The sequence below is a fragment of the Pyxicephalus adspersus genome, chromosome 1 (genome assembly GCF_032062135.1).
Source record: "Pyxicephalus adspersus chromosome 1, UCB_Pads_2.0, whole genome shotgun sequence".
NCBI lineage: Eukaryota > Metazoa > Chordata > Amphibia > Anura > Pyxicephalidae > Pyxicephalus > Pyxicephalus adspersus.
In genome coordinates this window covers 83,606,538-83,627,015 of record NC_092858.1, presented here as the reverse complement: position 1 = coordinate 83,627,015, position 20,478 = coordinate 83,606,538, and the positions used below count along the sequence as shown (strand labels likewise).

Below are 20,478 nucleotides of genomic sequence, written 5' to 3'. Positions count from 1 at the left end.
ATAAAATGTGTTTTTTCCTAGCTTATGTACCTTAAACATGCAAATTTACTGGCACAAACAGAACATGTTTATTTTATTCTGTTTTTTATGTGCAGGGATTGTACAAATGTTGTTTATGGATAGTTAAATTCACTAATCACAATGTATAGGGAACATTTTGCTTTTAGTTATTTGTATAGGCAAAGCACTGCCAGTTACCAAGTATATACTGCAAAGTTTGTATCAGGTATGAAAAACACTGTACTACAAATGATTGTAAATTATAATGTCATGATGGCACAAATTAACACATTTTCATTGCTTAGTTAAAAATAATTGGCTAATTCACGCTAGGTATCAACATGAGCCCATAAACAGCCATAATATACAGGTATACCATACTCAGAAATTATGTGTAAGGATGCGTATATATTTAAAAGATGCAATGGGTAATCAAAGATTTTCTAACAACGCATTTAATAACAGAAAAAGTGGAGCAAATGCTTCATCCAAATAATGTAGCTTTGTTGTTATACAGTACATTTATTGTGGAAAATAAGAGAAATAAAAAAGAACCAGATAAAAAAATGACTTTAATAAATTATTTTTAGTCTGTTTCTGACAGGTTTGTGTGTTGGTTGTATCTTCAAAATACCAGTTGATCTTTTTTCATTTTGATTGAAATTGTTTTTGAATAGGAATTGCACCTATTTCATACATTGTACATGTCAGCTGAGTATACACATTAAAGTACTTTTTTGGGTGCAAGATTTGTGGGCCTGACTAGTGGGAAATTGTCCAGTAAACACGGCATGCTTGTTTAAATGTGTTCATTAAGGTTCATCATCTTCTGCATTACCTTTTGAAAGTAACTAATTTAATTATGATACCAATTATAAGTATGCTAATAGATAGAAGCAATGCTAAACCCCTCCGGATAATCAGCTGTTTAGTGGAGAGGATTTCACCTACAACATTAGTTGTTTCAATTGGTGAATCTTCTTTTAACTCCAGTTGCTTTGTATAATCGTCTCCAGAGGCCATGTCATGCAAGGCAAAAGTTAAGTTTGAATCAGATGTTGTGTTACCTGTAATACAGCAAAGATAAAACATCTTTGTGATATTTTGTAAATAATTATTTTCACAGATTTCTGTAGGTGAGGCCTATATATGTTATGCTCACAAATGCTTGCAGTTTATTTAATTTTGAATTACTAAATTATGACATTTCCAAAAAAGGATTGGTCCTGAACTCCATGGTAAAGTATTTTGTATCTGTGCAGCAGGTCCTCCTCTCCACTGCAAGAGTGTATTGATCATTTTTTGAGGGATGTAGTAAAACTTACCTCACTTGCTCCTGCAGACACTCCCCTCCACTGCCCAATGCTATGAGTGTGAGCTGCCCCTTGGCATCATCCTATACTGTTTAGGGACAATAGACAGGAAATAAAAGGAATGACAGGTCAGACCAGCCAGCAGGAATTTTTAAAAAGGAAAATAAGGCTGTGCTGGCTGCTTTGGGGGTGCAATGAGTTAGGTAATTTTTACTCATATTCTATCACCCCTGTACAGGACTGCAGGGATGGTTCCTGGACAGAAGAGTTATCTCCCCATTATACAGAGCATTAAACCACAGTGTATAATGGGAAGGAGTCAAAGAGTAGTAAGAAGAACTCTGCAAAGAGTTATGTTTAGTTAATTTTAGGGCCCCGAAGTCTGGATAAGGAAGGAAGGTCTGGGTGGATACACCCCTAGGTTTATCCACAGCAGGCTGCAAGTCTGCTACAAATAGCACAGGGGTGCTGTCCTGTCAGGCAGGCGCAGTGGAAATTGCAGCAGACAGGTTGCAACCCAGCCTGTGTTTGAGGAGCTGTGTGGTTGTGTTTTTGCAAAAGTTGTTGATGCTGAGCTTATTTAGATTTACTTGGGGGACTGTGGAATCCTTGCTAAAGGCTTGACTTTAAAAGGTTGTTCAGTAGAATCTGACAGCTGATGTTAGCTATATGTTTAATTTGTTGGAGTTGTGCTGAAAAATGCTATTTTGTTTTTTTTTTGAAATAAAGAGACTGACACATACAAATTTCTCTGTGTACTGGCTGCAAACACTGATCCCCCCTAATTTCACACACCCTAGAAAAAAATGAGCATAATTAATTTTATTTCATTGATGGTAAGTTTCTAAAACTATTTGCCCCTTCTTCCTGAGCTGATGGGGCATCCAGCCTTTTTTTTTAGAGGATTAGATTTTTTTCACATGACCAGAGATTGACTTTAAAAATGTGGACCTGGGGCATATTACTTTAGGTACTCAGGTCTGAAACCACAAAGGTACACCAGAGTAAGTGTACTGACAGAAACTGGCTAATCTAATCCTAGATCAATTTTACCGTTCCATACATACGGTAGGAAATCCTTTCTTACATTAAATAATACAGTAACACAAGGTTCACTCTTTTATGCAGTAATTTTACCATTTTCCACCAAGCCAAATTCAGTTTTCAAACAATCTGATTGTGATATTCTGGGATCAGGGACTTTCAGTGGCTTCACTCCAGCTCTAATTCTGGCCTAGAAAGTGAATATGTAAATTGGGTGCAATCACTACAAATAATAACAAATCATAAAATTTATTGTAAAGGAAGGAGGTCATAGAAAACTGTAATCTCATATTTTCTTGGTAGACATTCATATACAGGGGTCCTAATTTTTCCAATCTCTTACTGGCAAGAGTTGGGGTCATCAATGCTAATGTTTGCCAATGCAGATACATAGATTGCCAAAAAAAAAAATTCTGTGTTAAACATATCTAAATTCAAGAACAACAATTTAATATATTGTAGTTTACCAGTCCCTAGATGTCTTAGGTGCATTAATTGAAAATGCTGTGAGAATGCTGCCTTTCCAGAGATACAGTAAGTAGACTAGTTACCATTGGACAGGAAATGTGCTAATAATATTTTTTTATTATTATTACACAGTATTTATATAGCACCATCATATTATACAGCGCTGTACAAAGTCAATAGTCGTGTCACTAACTGTCCCTCAAAGGAGCTTACAATCTAATGTCCCTACCATAGTCATATGTCATTAACATAGTCTAAGGTCAATTTTGAGGGGAAGCAAATTAACCTTCATGTTTTTGGGATGTAGGAGGAAACCGGAGTATCCAGAGGAAACCCACACAGACATGGGGAGAACCTGCCAACTCCATGCAGATAATGTCCTGGCCCAAGATTTGAACCTGGGACCTAGTGCTGCAAAGGCAAGAGTGCTACCTCTGAGCCTTCTATTGGCAGGATGGCCTAGGAATGACTAGGTGAAGAAAAAAAGTCTAACAAAGGTATTCACTACATTCAGGAACTAGAAAACTACAATAAATTACTTTTTTTGTTTTGGAGTTGAGATAAATTTTAATATTTAGCCCACACTTTTGGCCCAGCTTTAATACTACATGTGAAATCTGGAAATAATAGGTTCAAAAAAAGTGTTTTGCAGGATCACTTTATGTTTAACCACAGTATCTTTTAACTGAGTGAACCCATTACCTCTTCGCAGGCCTTATCCCAATTCATACGATAGATATAGGGTAAATAGATGCAAGTTTGCAACAACACTGGACAAAACATTCCAATCCATAGACCTTGAAAACAAAGTATGCATTTGGATCATATACAACTATATACAACTTTGCAAAGAAAAAGAAAAACAAATGATGAAATAGAATAGCTACGATGAAGGAAATGCTTAAAATGCAGTTAAATCTCCAAACTATTTGCCTTAAAAGAAAAAAAAAATAATAAATAGGTTATTATTAGGATCATGGGAGGCGCGTTTATTTGACAATTGCTGTATTCAAATTATAACAAACTGAGGTGCTGACAATGGCTTAAACTTTCCATTGTTTAAGTTGATATACCCAATTATTAAACTCTTATTTTAGTTTTAACATAAAAGTATAATTTGAAAGACTGTGTTCAAATCTGCAGGTTATATTAAATACATGATAATGTTTCCATGAGGGTCTTTGTTAAGAATTTTCCTGGTATAGGGTGACTGCCAGTAACTCCCAGTTGTGCTCCTGTAATGCCACTCTAACACACATGTCTATGCTGGCATAAACCACCACTGTCAGCATCAATTATCTAGGTTCTCAGAGATGCAAAAAATAAAAAAAAACATCTAATATATGATACATTGGGCCTGATTTATTAAAGCTCTCCAGTGCTGGAAAAGATACACTTTTATCAGTGAAGCTGGCTGATCTAGCAAACGTGGAATGGATCTGGTCCGGTATTGAAAACATTTGGTAACAAATAGCAAATGACTTTTAAGAAATCCATTCCAGGTTTGCTAGATCCATTTTAGGGTTTAGATTTACCTAATTTGTTTTCAAAATACTTACGTTTTGATTAACGTAAGAAAAGAAGAAAACACTGTATTCTCATTGGATGCGGATTTATGGGCCATTGTAAGATGACTTTGTGCTACCTCTAGTTGTTTCCCAGTCCTATGACTATAGTAGCAGGTCCTATAACAACTGATCTGTCTCAATAAAGCCTAATTTAGCTGATAATGCTGATCTACAAAATCTATGATATATATATACATTCCTTTTTATATATATTCCTGTGAAAAAAAACAGTTAGTGATCTTACCTATAACCCCAAATTTTGCTGCAAACATCAGTGATAATCCAACTGGAATCCCAATTAAGTAAAAACCAAAAATATTTGTAATGGCTCCAATTTTTTGTCTTCCTGTTCCTCTAAATATTCCACCGCATACTGCCTACAACAGAATACAACCATATATGTAAAAAAAGTGCAGCAACCTATCAATAAAAAAATCTTTTCTTTAATAGATGTTAGACGAAAGACCAACAATTTTTTTTTCCACTCAGTCACTTTTGCAGTCCCTATTAATATTCCCTTTAATAATTTTGTGTAATTAGTGAATAATAAAATACTTACGTTTGTACCATCGCACAGGTGAAATATAGAAAATATGATCATGAGTTTTGAAACCAAAGCAATAATTTCCCTGAATTTAAAGACAAAAATAAATAAAATTACATAGGATCATACTATAACATATTTACCATAATGGTTACCATTTAACATACAATTAACATTTAAACATGTAAATACATTTAACATGTAAAAGTAAATAAAGTATTAGACGAATTAGGCCTGATTTATAAAAGCTCCCCAAGAATGAACAAGATAGACTATCATGGCATAACCTAGGTTAGCCACCAGGTTTGATGGATCACCCAGGTTCTCCCATGATAGTCCATCTTCTCCGGTCTTGGAGAGCTTTATTGAATCAGGCCCAATGTGTTTGGTTGCATTGGGAAGAATGCAGATGTGGCTGACCTATGGTGCTCTAAGGTGAGCAATAAAATGTTGACAGCATTTTGAATGAGAATCCGGTTTTGGAGGGGTTGAAGCACCATTTGGGCAACCAGTAAGACCTGTGTAAGTAACTAAAGTGGTTACAGTCCTGACAGATGTGCTTTAGAGGGTAAACTATGTAAATGCCAGAGTCCTTGTATAGAGAACTTGTAAGCCAGTAACATGAGGGAATCTGTTATATCTGGACTTCTTTCATTACCACTTTCTGGGGCACTCTATGCTTACATGCAAGGTCAGCCTGGCCATGATGTTGTATCACAGTAAAAGTGTTCATTGGCCATTTATTCCCATCTGTCTTTTTAATAATTACCAGAACACAACTTTTTCCCTGCATCAAGTTGTTAATCTTGATATTGCTACAAACCAAAGCTGTACAAGAACCTAAAAGACAGACTGGTTCTCTTTGATGTTATTATCTGCATAATAGAGTTTTTTAATGCAAAAACACTTTGTAAAAATGTTATATCACTGCATATTATATTACCACACACTGCCCCTGATTCATCAATAAAATCCGCGCTCGCTGGAAGCGCGAACGTACGCGCGGCCATCGATCGCGGATTACCGCGGTCCGGACTCAAACATTTAAACAGCGCAAACATTTTTTTTTAGGGCTATGGGTAATGTGTGTGCCATTAGAAAGAATGATTTTTTAGGGGAACAGTGACGTTTAATACAAGCTCGCCAGTGTAAAGCTGCCGGAGATGCGCGGCTCCGGCCACGATCTTTTTCAGTTGCTAAATAGCGCGATCGAGTACGATTTCGGATCGCGAATACGAATGCGCGACCGATAATCCGATTCTGCTCGATGAATTAGGGGCACTGTATTAAGGAGATTCATTCATGATGTAATTCATCATTTAAATATATTTGAAAAGTTGATTAATTTTACTTCATATTATCTGCATATAACTCACCGATCAGTTGTAAACATATAACCAATGACATTTTTCAGTGCAAGTATAGCACTGCTGACCAACAAGCATCCAAGAACTGAAAATAAGGAAGCACAGAGTGGAGTGAAAAATATTGTGTGAAATGCTTGCTATATATGCTTACTAATACATTAACAACTCAATTTATCTATATATCCATGGGGACATATATGAACGATGCTACCATTTTTATTACAACAAATGAAACACTGCAAAAAATGCAATGATGGTAAACATTGAAAACATGCTCACATTAAATAGAATTAGAATAAACGCAAAGTAATAAAAGTCTCCATGTTGTGCAAACTAGAGAAAATCAAAACCGAGAGTCATAATCAAAGAAACCAGATATTTGCTTTTGTTTCATTAAAAAGTGTTATTCAGCATTGGAACTTATTTCTTTTTTTTTTTCCTGTTTTGTTTTGTTTTTTTCCATATGTTTTATAATGTGAATTATTGTATAAAAACCTACCTGAGCAGCAAAATACAACTTTGCAAGACTTTTTGGCCTGTTTGACATCCCCAGCTCCTAAAGCATTTCCAATCCTGACATTGGCTGCTGTGCCAAAGCCAATGGGAAGCTATGGAGGAAAACATATTAAATTTAGCCAAAACCTTACTATGGTAAATGACAGCAATTGCAGCTAATATCCTATTGCAGCTAATATCCTAGTGAACAATATGAAAAAAATACTAGTATGAGAAAAAAAAAACACATTACTATTATTATGTGTAAGGTACTTACCTCGCCAGCGATCCTGCTTCATCCACGCCCGCGGCGACCTCAGGGGTCACAGGCAGTGTAGAGAAGACCGCTGCAGCAGGCAGTGCGGCCGGGGCAGTGTGTCGCCTCTTTCTGGCAGAATGTCATCCCCAGCATTCCTGGGGGCGTGCACAATACAGCAAGGCCCAGGGGTCCTACTGAAAGAGGAGCGCCCTCTACTATGCAAGCCGGGGGTGAGGCAGCCTGCTGCGAGGAGAAGCAGGTTTATTTGAATTCCCTGCGGCCAAATGAGCCACAGGGGATTCATTATTCAGTATGTTTCACCCAATCCAATAGCACCAGGTGGCGTAATGTGGTTGAGCACTCTGCCCATTTAATGAGGCCCTGTCATTAGCACCCTTGCCCTATATATATATATATATATATGTCTATCTGGTACTGTGATTTACATGGCTGTGCCACACAGCACAGGTTTGTCTAGAAGTGCAAGGGCAATAGTTCTTTTTTTCTCTCTCTCTGCTGTATTTAGGTAAAGCTTACAGGTCTCTGCAAGGCTCTTGGATATTGGAAGAAGAACCAGTAGGCTGATGAGTTTATCTCCTTGCATCCTTCAATCAGCAAGCAGAGCTCTTCATCTAGCCTGAGCTCTGTGCCAATTATTTCTCCAGGCTGATATTAGGGAATATATGCAATTAAGTACAATAAAAGATGTATTAAATCACAACTGCATTAATTGGTGTCATTTTTACACCCCTGGAGTTTGGTGTTAAAGGAACAATGACCCATTAAGTATTACACTATTTAAACAATGATCAAGTAAGAATTAATGCAGAACGGTAAAGGCAATCAAGATAGCCAATGATTGTAAAGAGAATGTGAAGAAAGAAAAAGATGGCAGCACCCTGTAAGGAAACAGGGACAGGTGAGTAAAGTGGGATTTAGTTTGGTTTTAAGTGTTAAAATGTATGAATAGTGAAGTGATCTTCATACCATTATGACCATTGTTGCCAGCTCCATAAGAATGGCTTGTCCTCCCAGCTGCACAACGCTAATAAGCCCTAAAATAAAGAAGATGAAGGTGTCAGTAAACAACAACTGTCAATACATGTCTTTTTTAATAATTCAACCAAAAATAACCACCAATGTTCATAAAACATTATCAGCCAAAATGATTTTCCAGGCAAAAACTGTTTGGTTTTAGTGTCAAAGTAATGACTATGCATCAGAATTCTTTTGAAAATAAAAGATGGGTGTTCTTAAAGCTTTACATAAATAGATTAAGCTCCAATAAAATGACTTAGCATAGACCTGAGAGGGGAACCTCAGAGAATATTGTTATGCATCAGGAAGCATTTCTTCAGTCTCCAATCCTACACTGTAGCTTACATGCAGTTTACTAGGTGAGAACATGAATTAAATAATTGTGTGAACTGATCACACACAGCCAAGACCAAGCTTTCCCATAGAGTAAACTGCACAAGTATGCTGCTGCTAAGTATTATGCTATTTAATTTGAATGATAAAATCTATCATTTGCCTGTGTATGTGGTTGCTGTGAAACTTTAAGGACCACACAGGGGAGTACTAGGAACTTTATAGAGGATATACAACCAACAGGCACGTTCTTGTAAAGCCTATATGAAGGTCTTTCCAATAAAAATTGCAGGAAAGTGTACAAAATGTGGCTGCGTGGAATAGGGAATGTATAGCAAATATACATATTTCTGACCTTTCTGTGCTCTACTGCATATAACGTAATCTTGCCCCACTGTATGCTGTAATAAATGTAATATGCTAGTAAATGTTTCAGTGTGTGCTGTTCTGCAAATTATATATTGCTGGTTGCTCCACCATTCACAGTGCTGTACGTTGCATTCTGCTCACTGCTCTATTGTGTACACTGTCTGGGAAAACATAACCAAAGTGTGTAAATCGGAGCCCACCCATGAGGAAATAGTTTCTTTTCCATAGTGAAAGCCGATAAGTGATCAGCCACCCAGATTAAATTTGTGTACATAATAAAGTAGAATAAGTTCAGTAGTCAGGGTTCCTCACACAAGACACAATAGAACTAGATTGTGTGCTAACAGCAGTGCCACTGGAGCTTGGCAATGTTGTATCCAGAGGTTGCCCTGGGGTGAATACAGGAGGTACGGCACAGCACAGTTAATAGAAACTAGTAGTTCTGACCCTTTTTATAGAAGAGAAGGACAGATTATCCTTGTCACCTGGCCTAGTCCTTCTCCTAAGAAAAAAATAACACCGCTGTGGCATGCATAACCTATCACAGACAACATTTGAGGGTGCCTTATGTACATGCACTGCTACTTGGGTGTCTAGGGTAAACTACAGATTTTCTGGTAAGAGTATAATGGAAAATGCAGTTAGGTAGCCAAAATGTATTATCCAGAAAGGTGGAGTAGGGATAAGACAGATGCATGGTTGGGAAGTACCAAAAGTCAAACTTAGGAGAAGGGAAAAGCATAACCAGCACAGTAGCAAAGGGAGGTCATGGCCAGCACAGTAGCAAAGAGAGGACAAGCAAGTTTTGCTGAAGTTGATGTGAAATGCATAAAGGCGTTATACCCATGAACTAACAATCTAATTTGAGTTTTACAAACCACCCTACATAAGAAGTTAGACCAATCAGAATGACAACTGATGACATCTTGGTCTGAGCCTACAAAGGGGATCTGGAGTGAAAAGCTAGTAGAAGGCTCCATAGAGTGCATGGATCCAGGAAACAGACTAGATAAAGATTAACAAAAGAAATCCAAAGAATGCAGAAACCAACCTGCTAAAAAGTTTCCGATTTCAAAGCTCCACCATTCAACGCAAAGCATTAGCATGCCAGGAATAGCAAGGTATATGAATATATCCCACTCCTGTAGGCAGTCTGTGGACCATCCTGGGAAGAGAATATTTGCCAAAACAACAGAATGAACATATACATCTAAAAAAACACATTTTGGTTGATATAAAAAAGTGTCTTAACACTTCTATGTCATATATACTGTATAACCTTAATGTGAACCTGAGTGTTCTCAATGTAGGTAAGACTGGCTGTCAGGCACAAAGTCAAAGTCAAGTCATAGCATAGTATGGTAGACCCTAAGGACTTTGTACCCACCCCCATCTGACAGATTTAGGTGCCTGCACTTTAATATGGAATTAAGGGATATGAGATGAATCACATGCTCCCTAATATCCTGAAGTAACAGTGAACCTGTTGCTGTGCCCTTCAAGGTCTAAAGACAGGTATGTGTAAACAGAAAATTATTTTGGATTTTTATTAGTTTTAATATATTCTGTTTTAACAGTAAATAATTATTATAAATATATATACATACAGACAACTTAAAATAAATAAAAAACACTTAAAGGCAGATTAAGAAGTGGCCACAGTGAAGTAAACGTTTAGCTTTGCCTAAAGAACTTTTTGTTGCCTAAAGAACTTTTTGTAAATAACTGTATAACCATATAACATACCTCCCCATGTGTCCACATGTATTTTTTTACAAACTATGTACGTAAACAGTGTAAGTGACATTGCCCACTGGGAAATTGTGTTTGCCCATGCTGAACCTCTGCAAAAAAAAAAAAAAATAATTTATACAATGTTGTCAAGAAAACAGGAAAACACATTGGTTTACAAAACCTGCAAACACATAACAAATCATGCATTTAGCATTAGAGCAAGCAGGTCTGTCTGCATTTCTTTAGGGCTCATTCCCACTATAGGTTTGCAGTGCATTTTGCATTTATTTTAGTATGCTTTGTAATGAAGCATATCACACACAAATAAAGTGCATTTTCTAAAGTCCACTGCAAGGCAACACAGTGCTGTTGGTGCGCTGCAGTGGGCTTGTAAGTTGCATTTTGTTTGCCATTACCAGTGCATTGCCACCTAGCACACCAATGCATGTGCTGGGCTTTGCCGCATATTGCCTTATTGACCCTAATTTATTAAAGCTCTCTAAAGCAGTATACACTTTCACCAGTGAACCTGGGTGATCCAGGAAACCTAGAATGGATCCAGGATTGAAATCATTTACTAACAAATAGCAAAAAACTTTTAAGAAATCCTTTCTAGGTTTTCTGGATCACCCAGCTTCGCTGATGAAAGTGTATCCTCTCCAGCCTTGGAGATCTTTAACAAATCAGGGCCAATGTGTTTTTTAATTAAATTGTGGAACAAGCACTTTTTCATCTTTTTAGTCCCTAGTGCATTTGCTTCAGATACTTCTAGAACCTAGCCTGTGTTTGTTGAACAGCACATACAAAATGGTATAAATGTGTTACATTTTAATTGATTAGTACCATATATCTATCTATCTATCTATTTATCTATCTATTTGTGTACAAATTACTGTGTACAATTTTATATAGTTATTGCCTTTAATGTAGATTGTTCCTAGTGTAGAAATGAATCATATAAATAAATCTAAGATACTTACCCGATTCCCATCTTAAAGACAAACAAGAAAATAGCATTGAGTACAGCATTGATGATGTTAACTGCTAAACCGTTGAAAAACTGGGGCCATATAATACCCTGGAAAAAAAAAAAAACATGTATATGATATTCTAAAAAAAGTATAAAAATGGAGATTGGTTGGCCATTTTTATACAATTATTTTTAATAAACAGAATTTATATAGCAACAACATATTACACAGCGCTGTACATTAAATAGGGGTTGCAAATGACAGACAGACACAGACAGCGAAACCGAAGGAGGAGAGGAGAAAAGCTTACAATTTGGGGGATACAACACATATTTTACTGTGTGACCACTTCCAGGTTTATTGGTAAGGAAAAACATAGGCAACCAATACCAACTAATTTATATTTCGTGCCAGTAAAAAGGTATAAACAGATGATGGAAGAGCTAAATTATGTATCATGAAAAAAATAAAACAAAGACGATACAAAGCTGAACTCCAGGTTTCCTATCCCCTTTGTGGCTTAACTAACCTCCTTCCCAACCTTTTACATACCTTGGGAGTGGGTGTGTAACAATGGGCAGAACCCAAAGGTAATTGGCAAAATGTCTTGCCTGAAGATTGAACCATGGGGGAAGTGCCGGGAGGACCTCACTAGGGCATTGAGTGGATAAGGAGAACTTTGGAATATTGATTGTTAAAACACATAGGGGAGCAGTGACAATTTGGAAGCCAAATTTTACATATTGAAAACAAAATTGTTAAATAAGAAAATATGGTTGCAACTGAAACTAAAAGCTGTGGAGTAAATATACAACTATTTATGACATTACCTGATTTTGTAAATATCTTATTTGGAGCTCCTGAAGAAATACTGCCTGTGACATAAAATAAAACACAGTACAATAGTACAAAGTACAATAGAGCATATACATAGTGCAAAATAAACAAATTTCTTCTTTAAGGATACAAAAACAATTCTTTCACAGAGCAGCTAACCCTGAACTACATGAACACTTGCAAGTAAAGTTTTGCTTAAATCCACAAGTTCAGTTTTAACTGCTTTTTCATCAATGCACCCCAGGCCTCGGTGTAAATTAAAAGCTTTTCCACCCCTTCCACTGCCACAGGAAACAGGAGATAGAAGAAATGCTGTAGTAGTCAGTAAATAAAAAAGTGTTTATTAGCAAGAACCTAGAACCCTGAAATGAAATAATGGTCACCTCAATAAAACTTGGAAAACCATACAGAGAGGGAATCACCTGTCCCTTCTGCTTTAAAGGAGCTGCCTGTGGCAATTTCTTTTATATTTTACATTTAGTTCAATTTCAATGTTTATACTACAGGGATGCAGAGAAAATATAGCATCTTAACTTTCTACTTTGGGTGTTATATGGCAAGACATGATTGACCTTCTTATTTCTTCATTTGTTCAGGGATGGTCAGAAATCAGTTGTGTTGGCCCTCAAGACAAGTATACTATCACACTTTTGTATAAATACAGTGTTTATAATAGCTTATCAATCTGATTGCTTCTCGAATTTGCCTTGTTCAAATATGGATTTATTTTGGCATAGAATTTGCATAGAACAAAAACAATTTATGATATAATGCACAACAACGGGAGATGCAATACAAGCACAAAAAAAAAACTTACAGGTAAAGCTGGTAAAAAGATCATGACATATTTCTGTGTTAACCTAAAAAAGAATGAATATGTGTATTATTAACATAGGACTATTTTATTTTAATTTTCTATTCTTTACACCTTAAATTCTTGTCAACTTTTTTTTTAATTACTTTTACTTATTTAGACCCAGAAACAGGGAGACCACAACATTTTAATTCTAAAGCTTGTCTGAAATATATGTTGGGGTGTATATTTTTTAACTAGCATCTGAAACCTCTAGATACAAATTAGTTTGTACAAATCTATTTTTATCATTGTAAATTTAGATTGAATACATTCTGATTTCCCTAAAACGGATCCCAAGCTTTTTTTTTTATTAGTTAGTAAATATAAAAATGCAGTTCCCACTGTAGTACTACCCTTGTCTCCAGTATAGTTCCTGCAGAAACTCCACTGCAGCCCCTTAGTCCTCTATTGGATTAAATTAAGCCTAGTGATGAGAAAAATTGGCCAATTCCATTTTACAATTATTTGTAGGGAAAGCATTGCAAAAATGTAAAAAACAGGCAAATGGACATGAAATTGTCTCTGACAAGTGGGTAATGTATGCCCATTAGATTTTTGTAGCTGCAATATATCTTTTAAAATTAGGGAATCTTTATTGGACCTATTTGTGTGCCAGGATAAAAATTGAGATATCCATGCATGGTGTGAACATGTGAATTTGGGCCCTGAAAAAATATGAACATTTCTGTTAGGGGATATTTTTTTATCTTATCTACAAAATATTTTTTGGCATCTAACAGGTGATAAAGTACTACAAAGTAGATAAGATATATAATTTTAACTCGGGACAACAAATTTTAAGTACATTTTGCTGGAGAATGGTTTTATCAAACTGATTCATATGGCATCATCTTCGTCTAATAAAAGGCTTGGAAGAACTATCTCTTGACTGAGATGGAATGCAGGAAATGAGTTTGAGAGGAGTGAAATCAAAAAGTTGTCTGGAAAAAATAAATCTCTCCCTCTGTCACACTCTATTATTGTTTCATACATGCATCATGTGAAATTATAAGAGGATAAGGGAGATAACACTAACCTGGCAATTTCTGGGTTCTGTTTGCACAGTATTAGTAGCTGTTCTGTATTGATAAGTATTGCCCAGCAAGGGAAGCAGCACAACATGAGAATAAGAATTCCTCTCTGCAGAATTGTTCCCACTCGTTTCAAATTCTTGCTGCCAAATGTCTGAAAAAGAATGAAAATATACATAAACAGATAAAACTATTTTAATTAAATAACACTATGCTAGCTAGCTAATGGAACTTTTACAAATTGAAGCAAAACTACAGATGTTCAATCTAATACATCGAAATACAAAGAAAGGTGACACCACCATATTCTAGTTCAGTCTTGTAGATTCCTTGGTTACTTGCCAGAAACAGATGGTTAGGTGTTCAAGGAATAATGACATTTTTAAAACAGGAAGCTGTAAATGTCAAACCAGGAAATAAGGGCCCAACATGCATAATAATGCTTACATTACTGCATGCATATTCTACTTTATATATAATGGCACCCTGACAATACGCATTACACTTACCAGACCACAACAGAGCTGAGTAAACATACTACTTTTCATTTGTGTAAATGAAAAAAGATAAATTGTTGTATTTACATTTTTTCTGTTGTGGTGTAAATGAGCTGCTCAAGGCATGTTAACGCATTTCACAAATCATGTATGTAAACATAAAGACCCAGAGCAGACAATAGCCCTGAATGGGCCTCAATAGTGTCACCTGCCAAAGTAGGGTATGTAATAAAGAAGTAGAAGTGTGAGTCACAGAAAAGAGAATTACAAATATTTTTGCAAGGAAAACAGTTTAAACTAAATGCTTAGCTATTTGCCTGAACTTCTACTGTAATAAAATCATTCTTCTAAATTAGCCTCTAATGCCTTTTTTGTCCTAATTCTTCCTTTGCATTCAAGCAGAGTTTTTTTACTTTTTTTACTAAAAAAAATTACAAAACACAGGGGACGGAGCTTGTACAAAAAGGAATCTTCATTTAGATGTGTCTAGAAATGCCTAAATACAGTACTGATGGAGAGACATCATTGGACTGGAAAATTGATTACTTGATAACCCTGACATTGCATTGTTCCAATATCAGACTAAACAGGCACACAATGTATTTGCAAAATAATTTGTGAAATAAAACATACCTGGGACATCAGTGTGTCACATGCAGCACTCATTCCATAAGCAATTGATACACCACTTATATTTAAAACCTATAAGAAGATAAGAAGAAAAGGTTGGTAAACCATTTAGACTACAAAAAGGGACAGACATAAAACTGTTAATGTTAACCAGAGGTGTAACATTTGTTTTTTATACTATATTAGGATTAGTATTTTAGCCACTAGGTAATAGTATTATTATTATTATTATTATTATTAATAAACAGGATTTATATAGCGCCGACATATTACGCAGCACTGTACATTAAATAGGGGTTGCAAATGACAGAATAATACAGACAGTGATACAGGACGAAAGGACCCTGCCCCGAAGAGCTTACAATCTAGTAATAAAAGTATTACGTTTATTGCATGCATGTTGTCTAATTCTTTCTAGTGTAACTACAACATTATCTGTACTCCTGTGTTGCAGTCTGCCTAACACAAGATGCCGTAATGTTTTAGAATGCTGTATACAGCTATATGCTGTATATATAGCACACTTCAACCACCTCCCACCGGCAGTGATTTTCCTACTTGGCACAGAAAAGAATGGAAACAAAGTGATACTGTTACAGGACCAAAATAAGGTGTGTATTAGACATTTAAAAAAATATGTATACTTTTTCTTACAAACATATCAATAGCATGTTGATAAAAGTTGTAAAGGAGAAAACAAGGAAGATAAAAATACCAGAAAATGTAATTTCAGCTTTAATGTGATGGCTGGTGTGTATATTGGAGGGGATGTATATTTACATGGTCTTGTGGGTGTATATATGTGAGTGTGAGGGGTTACTTCAAATAATAAAAGGGAAAGAATTAATTATAGGGGTGCAGTGCACTAGTGTTTAAACTCTCCTGACCCCTGCACTCTGTATGCTACTTTTCCTCCTGACTAAACAATCCTAAACAACGCACTTTGTATTTTAAACACTCCTGCCCCCTGTGCTCCAATGTTAACACAATTCTAACCCCAGTACTCTGATTTGACACTTTCCGGATCTCTGCACTCTGAACATAAAACACTCCTGACCCTATGCACTTAGTATGCTACTCTCTGCACTCTGTGCTGAGCTGTACATTTGTTTTTGTTTGTTTTTTGTGTCTCTAATAATATATCAGTATTAATAAAAAACACTAAATTAAAATTTGCCTAAAACTGTGATAAAAAAGAATTTAGACTATAAACTTCTTGTAATGTTATCACTTCAATAAAAAAAATACCTTCTTTAAGAGAGAAAAAAGAAAGTTAAAAAAGTCATTACTTACAGCTGTAGCAAGTGTAACAGAATCCAATTCAATCTTTCCTAAATGGCCACAGAACACGGAACTCACAACCATTACAAGCCATATCATCATTTGAGATAAGCACTAAAACAAAATACACAATAACATTAGGCTTACTGTAGAAATTTCCTATCAGTCACAGGTTCTTTATTTAACTTTATAATATGAATAGCATATAATTTTTAATAGATTATGCTAAAGAAAAGTAGAATATATTATAACTTTAGTATAATAAACTATAATAAAGTAATAGAAGTTGAGTAAAAAATATAGGAGAGGAAAAATATAGGAGAGGTAATCATATCAGTCCCAAATATTGACTTCTATGCAGGAAATGATTGAATCAGTTATTGTTTTAAAGTTGCTAGATGTGCATCTAATTTTTTTTTTTACTTTTATTGACTGTTATTGTTACCTCATAGTGGCCTTTTTTAATTTAAAAGTAATTCAAACACGCATTTCTAAACATGGAAAACTTTCATAAAAAATGTTGACATATCAGTTTCTTCTAATTGATATCTAGTTGACTTTTAAAAAATAGATTTCAAGGTTTTTTATTGGCAGTATGAGCATCTGTTTCTGGGGAGCCACCCTGGAAACATTTCTTTAAAGGGTGATAAAATGTGTGGATTTTGGTGCTCAGATGACTGGAGGATCTTTTACCGCTAAGACAGTCTTATCCATATGGTGCCATTGGCACTTCCCCTGGACAGTTTTGAATCCCGGGTAAGGAATCAAGTTTCCCTCAGAGACATTGCAGCAGGCCACAGCACATCAACTTGGTAGGCTGCAAAGTGTTGCACAGCCCATGTGGTCTCCTTTCTGCTGCACCAGGCTATTTAGCTTTACACTGCATGAAAAAGGATAGTATTTCTGCTCTGTTATGGGGCCCTGTGAATATTTTCTCTTTAACAGTCCAGGAAGACTGAATGCAGGCCTTGCCCATGAGTTACAAATTAGAGGCCCTGGTCACTGGACTGGAGGCTGCCTATGAAGTAGATGCGATCCAGTGGGATGCAGTGGGGTGTACAACAAGGTTGACAACATTACCTTTTGGATTAAAAGAGTGGAGCCAGACAGAAATTCTCACAGCCGACACTTAGCCTATCTGTGTTCTTCTATGGCAGCCAACAAACTCAGATATAATGAGATTGTTTTCCTAATTAGCCCTAGGCTAGCAATGGTGACAGCTGCTCAACTAGTCCACACACACACACTTATAGTGCAGACCTTTATAGAGCTGATCTTCATCACCTGGCTGAGAGCTTTATAGATCATATACATCATTCCATAAAAATCCAGACCCGACAACACCATTTACCAAAGTCACCCCTTAATCAAGGCTTTAAACCCAATTTCCCTAAATAGCAGAAGGAGAAAATATGGTCTTGATTTTATATATATATTTACTTTTTTCCTGTCTATAAGCTACTGAAATCTATCCTTTACTGGGTGGATTTCTCCTAATACCTCTACTAATCAGCCAATCACATTGCAACAACTCACTGCATTTCGGCATATAGACATTGTCAAGAATAGGTGATTTCAGTGAATGTGGCATGGTTGCTGGTGCCAGTCTGCTGATCGGGAATTTCATCCAAAACCATTTCTACAGAAAATAGTCTGAAAAACTTAAGATATCCAGTGAGCAGCAGTTCCCTAGGCAAAAAATGCTTTATTTATACTAAATGTCAGAGAAAAATGGTCAAATGGGTAAGGCTGATAGAAAGGCAAAATAACTCACAAAAACACCCATACCACCAAGGTATCCAGAGTAGGTTTGAACACACAACCCGTCAAACCATGAGATGGTGGTGGTATAACAGTATGGAGAATGTTTTTTGCCACATTTTTGGCCCCTTTGTACCAACGCATTGTTTAAATGCTTCCACCTACCTAGGCATTGTTGCTGACCATCTTCATTTCTTAGTGACTGCAGTGTACCCATCTTCTGATGGCTATGTCCAGCTGGATAACACACCATGTCACGAAGCTCAGATCACCTCAAACTGGTTTCTTGAATATGACTATGAGTTTATTGTACTCAAATAGTCTCCACAGCCATCAGATCCTAATCAAAAGGAGCATCTTTGGTAGAAGGGGAATTATGTATCATGGAGGTGCAGCCAACAAATCTGCAGCAACTGTGTGATGCTATCATGTCAGTAGGGAACTAAATCTCTGAGGAATGTTTCCAGCAACTTGGTAAATCTGAGCCATGAAGGAGTACAAGATGCACAGTGCCTAAAAAAGTGTCCAGTGAGTCTACCAACCTATACTGTGAAGGATATAGAATGTAGAGTAACCTAAAGTGTATTTTCATATTATTAAGGGATGAATGAACAATGTGGTGGAGTTCTTTGGAGGCAACTAAGGTCCAAGTAAATGGTATAGGTGGGCCAAGGCATTTTTCAGGATGGAAGTGGGCAAAAAGAATGGGAGGGGGGAACAAAGAGGCGGGGGGGGGGTGAAGCTGAGGAAAAAGAAAGAGAGGGTTTAGTGGTTAGAGAGACAATATTGGGGATAGGTAGGGGAAGGGAGAAAGTAGGATAAAGTCCAGTGTGTTCATCAAATATGCATATAGGAAATAATCAATAATAATCCAACATATATTAGTCAAATTTGCCAGGCAACAAGTGTACATTTCAGGGATTATTGCCACTCTTTTTCATGCAATAGAGTTATTGACTCTGCATGCCTGTGACTATCTGTGCTCTAGTGACACTTTATACTAAACTGATACTGTTTTTACAGGAATTTCTGTACTCCAATTACCCTCTGTGCTTCAGCGGTTTCATGCTTGAACAACCTTTTGTGCTCCAGTGATCCTGTACTTCAGTGGCCATGTGTGTGTCAGTGACTTCTGTACTTCAGTAACCATATGTAGTCCAGTAACCCTTTATGCTCCAGTTACTCAATGCTTCAGACATCCTTTGTGCTCCAGTGACCCAATACTTGGCTAACTGTTTGTGCTTTAGTTACTCAATTATTCATCGACCTTTTGAGCTCTAGAGACCCTGTACTAGAATGCAAGGGATTAGCAGCAAAGGCCCTCAGGATAGCATGGAAAAGAAGAACGGTGCAAAATGGCTCTGCACAAATTATTGTGGAAGATTTGCCAATTTTATGAAGATGAGTGGGCAGAAATGTCAGAAGCAGAGACACAAGAAAAGTAAGTATAGTAATGTAATTTTGTAATATTGTTTTTACATTTAAATCCTACATTTGAGGCACAGTTGCCCACTCTCTTTCTAGCAAAAAACTTCACAATCAAGTTTTGCAGTAATGAAGAAGAGGGGGTAGGTGTTTTTTAAAAAAAAAAGTTTAAACACACTTTTCCTAAAAAATAAAAAATAAATTTCCAATAAACCGATTACCCCCAGCTAAATGTTCTAGAGGCTAAATCAATGCCATACTAATAAAACTACTATTGTCTCACTAAGAAATAAACGCTAGTTTTTAGAAAAGATGTCAACTACCACTAGGTTGTTTCTATGATTCAGGTTTTAGTGCTACAGGTGACCTAATAAATGAAGCCCACTGAAAAAGCAGGTTTATCTGCTCTGTAACTAGGTATGCCACATATGGTAATGTTCTTACAAAAAAGAGTCAAAGCATGCGTGTAGGGGTATACACAACCAGTCAAACCTGAATTTCATATTTTTACTGTATTTTCTGAACTGAGCCAAAGCCCATATCTAAAGAATGAGTGGAAAGAAAGAAGTACTATAGGGAATCCCTGCTAAAATATTATATCTACAGTCTATGGTGCATTTTTTTATAATCTGTAAATTGTAAATGTAATAATAAATG

The 20,478-nt window shown here is 36.3% G+C and overlaps 1 protein-coding gene across 1 annotated transcript in view; it reads right to left on the bottom strand.

Annotated features, from left to right (window-relative positions):
- Positions 1-528: 528 nt before the first annotated feature.
- The window catches only part of LOC140321969 (multidrug and toxin extrusion protein 2-like), a 23,916-nt gene continuing 3,966 nt past the window's right edge, over positions 529-20,478 (bottom strand). Inside the window, exons 2-17 of the mRNA XM_072398667.1 lie at positions 16,648-16,749; positions 15,358-15,426; positions 14,233-14,381; positions 13,158-13,200; positions 12,334-12,378; positions 11,513-11,610; positions 10,545-10,642; positions 9,850-9,963; positions 8,046-8,113; positions 6,804-6,912; positions 6,314-6,389; positions 4,953-5,022; positions 4,638-4,770; positions 3,528-3,622; positions 2,451-2,547; positions 529-1,067 (exon numbers count right to left, since the gene is read on the bottom strand). Coding sequence (XP_072254768.1) covers positions 835-1,067; positions 2,451-2,547; positions 3,528-3,622; positions 4,638-4,770; positions 4,953-5,022; positions 6,314-6,389; positions 6,804-6,912; positions 8,046-8,113; positions 9,850-9,963; positions 10,545-10,642; positions 11,513-11,610; positions 12,334-12,378; positions 13,158-13,200; positions 14,233-14,381; positions 15,358-15,426; positions 16,648-16,749 — 1,599 coding nt within the window. The 3' untranslated portion in view covers positions 529-834. The remainder of the gene's footprint in view (positions 1,068-2,450; positions 2,548-3,527; positions 3,623-4,637; positions 4,771-4,952; positions 5,023-6,313; positions 6,390-6,803; positions 6,913-8,045; positions 8,114-9,849; positions 9,964-10,544; positions 10,643-11,512; positions 11,611-12,333; positions 12,379-13,157; positions 13,201-14,232; positions 14,382-15,357; positions 15,427-16,647; positions 16,750-20,478) is intronic.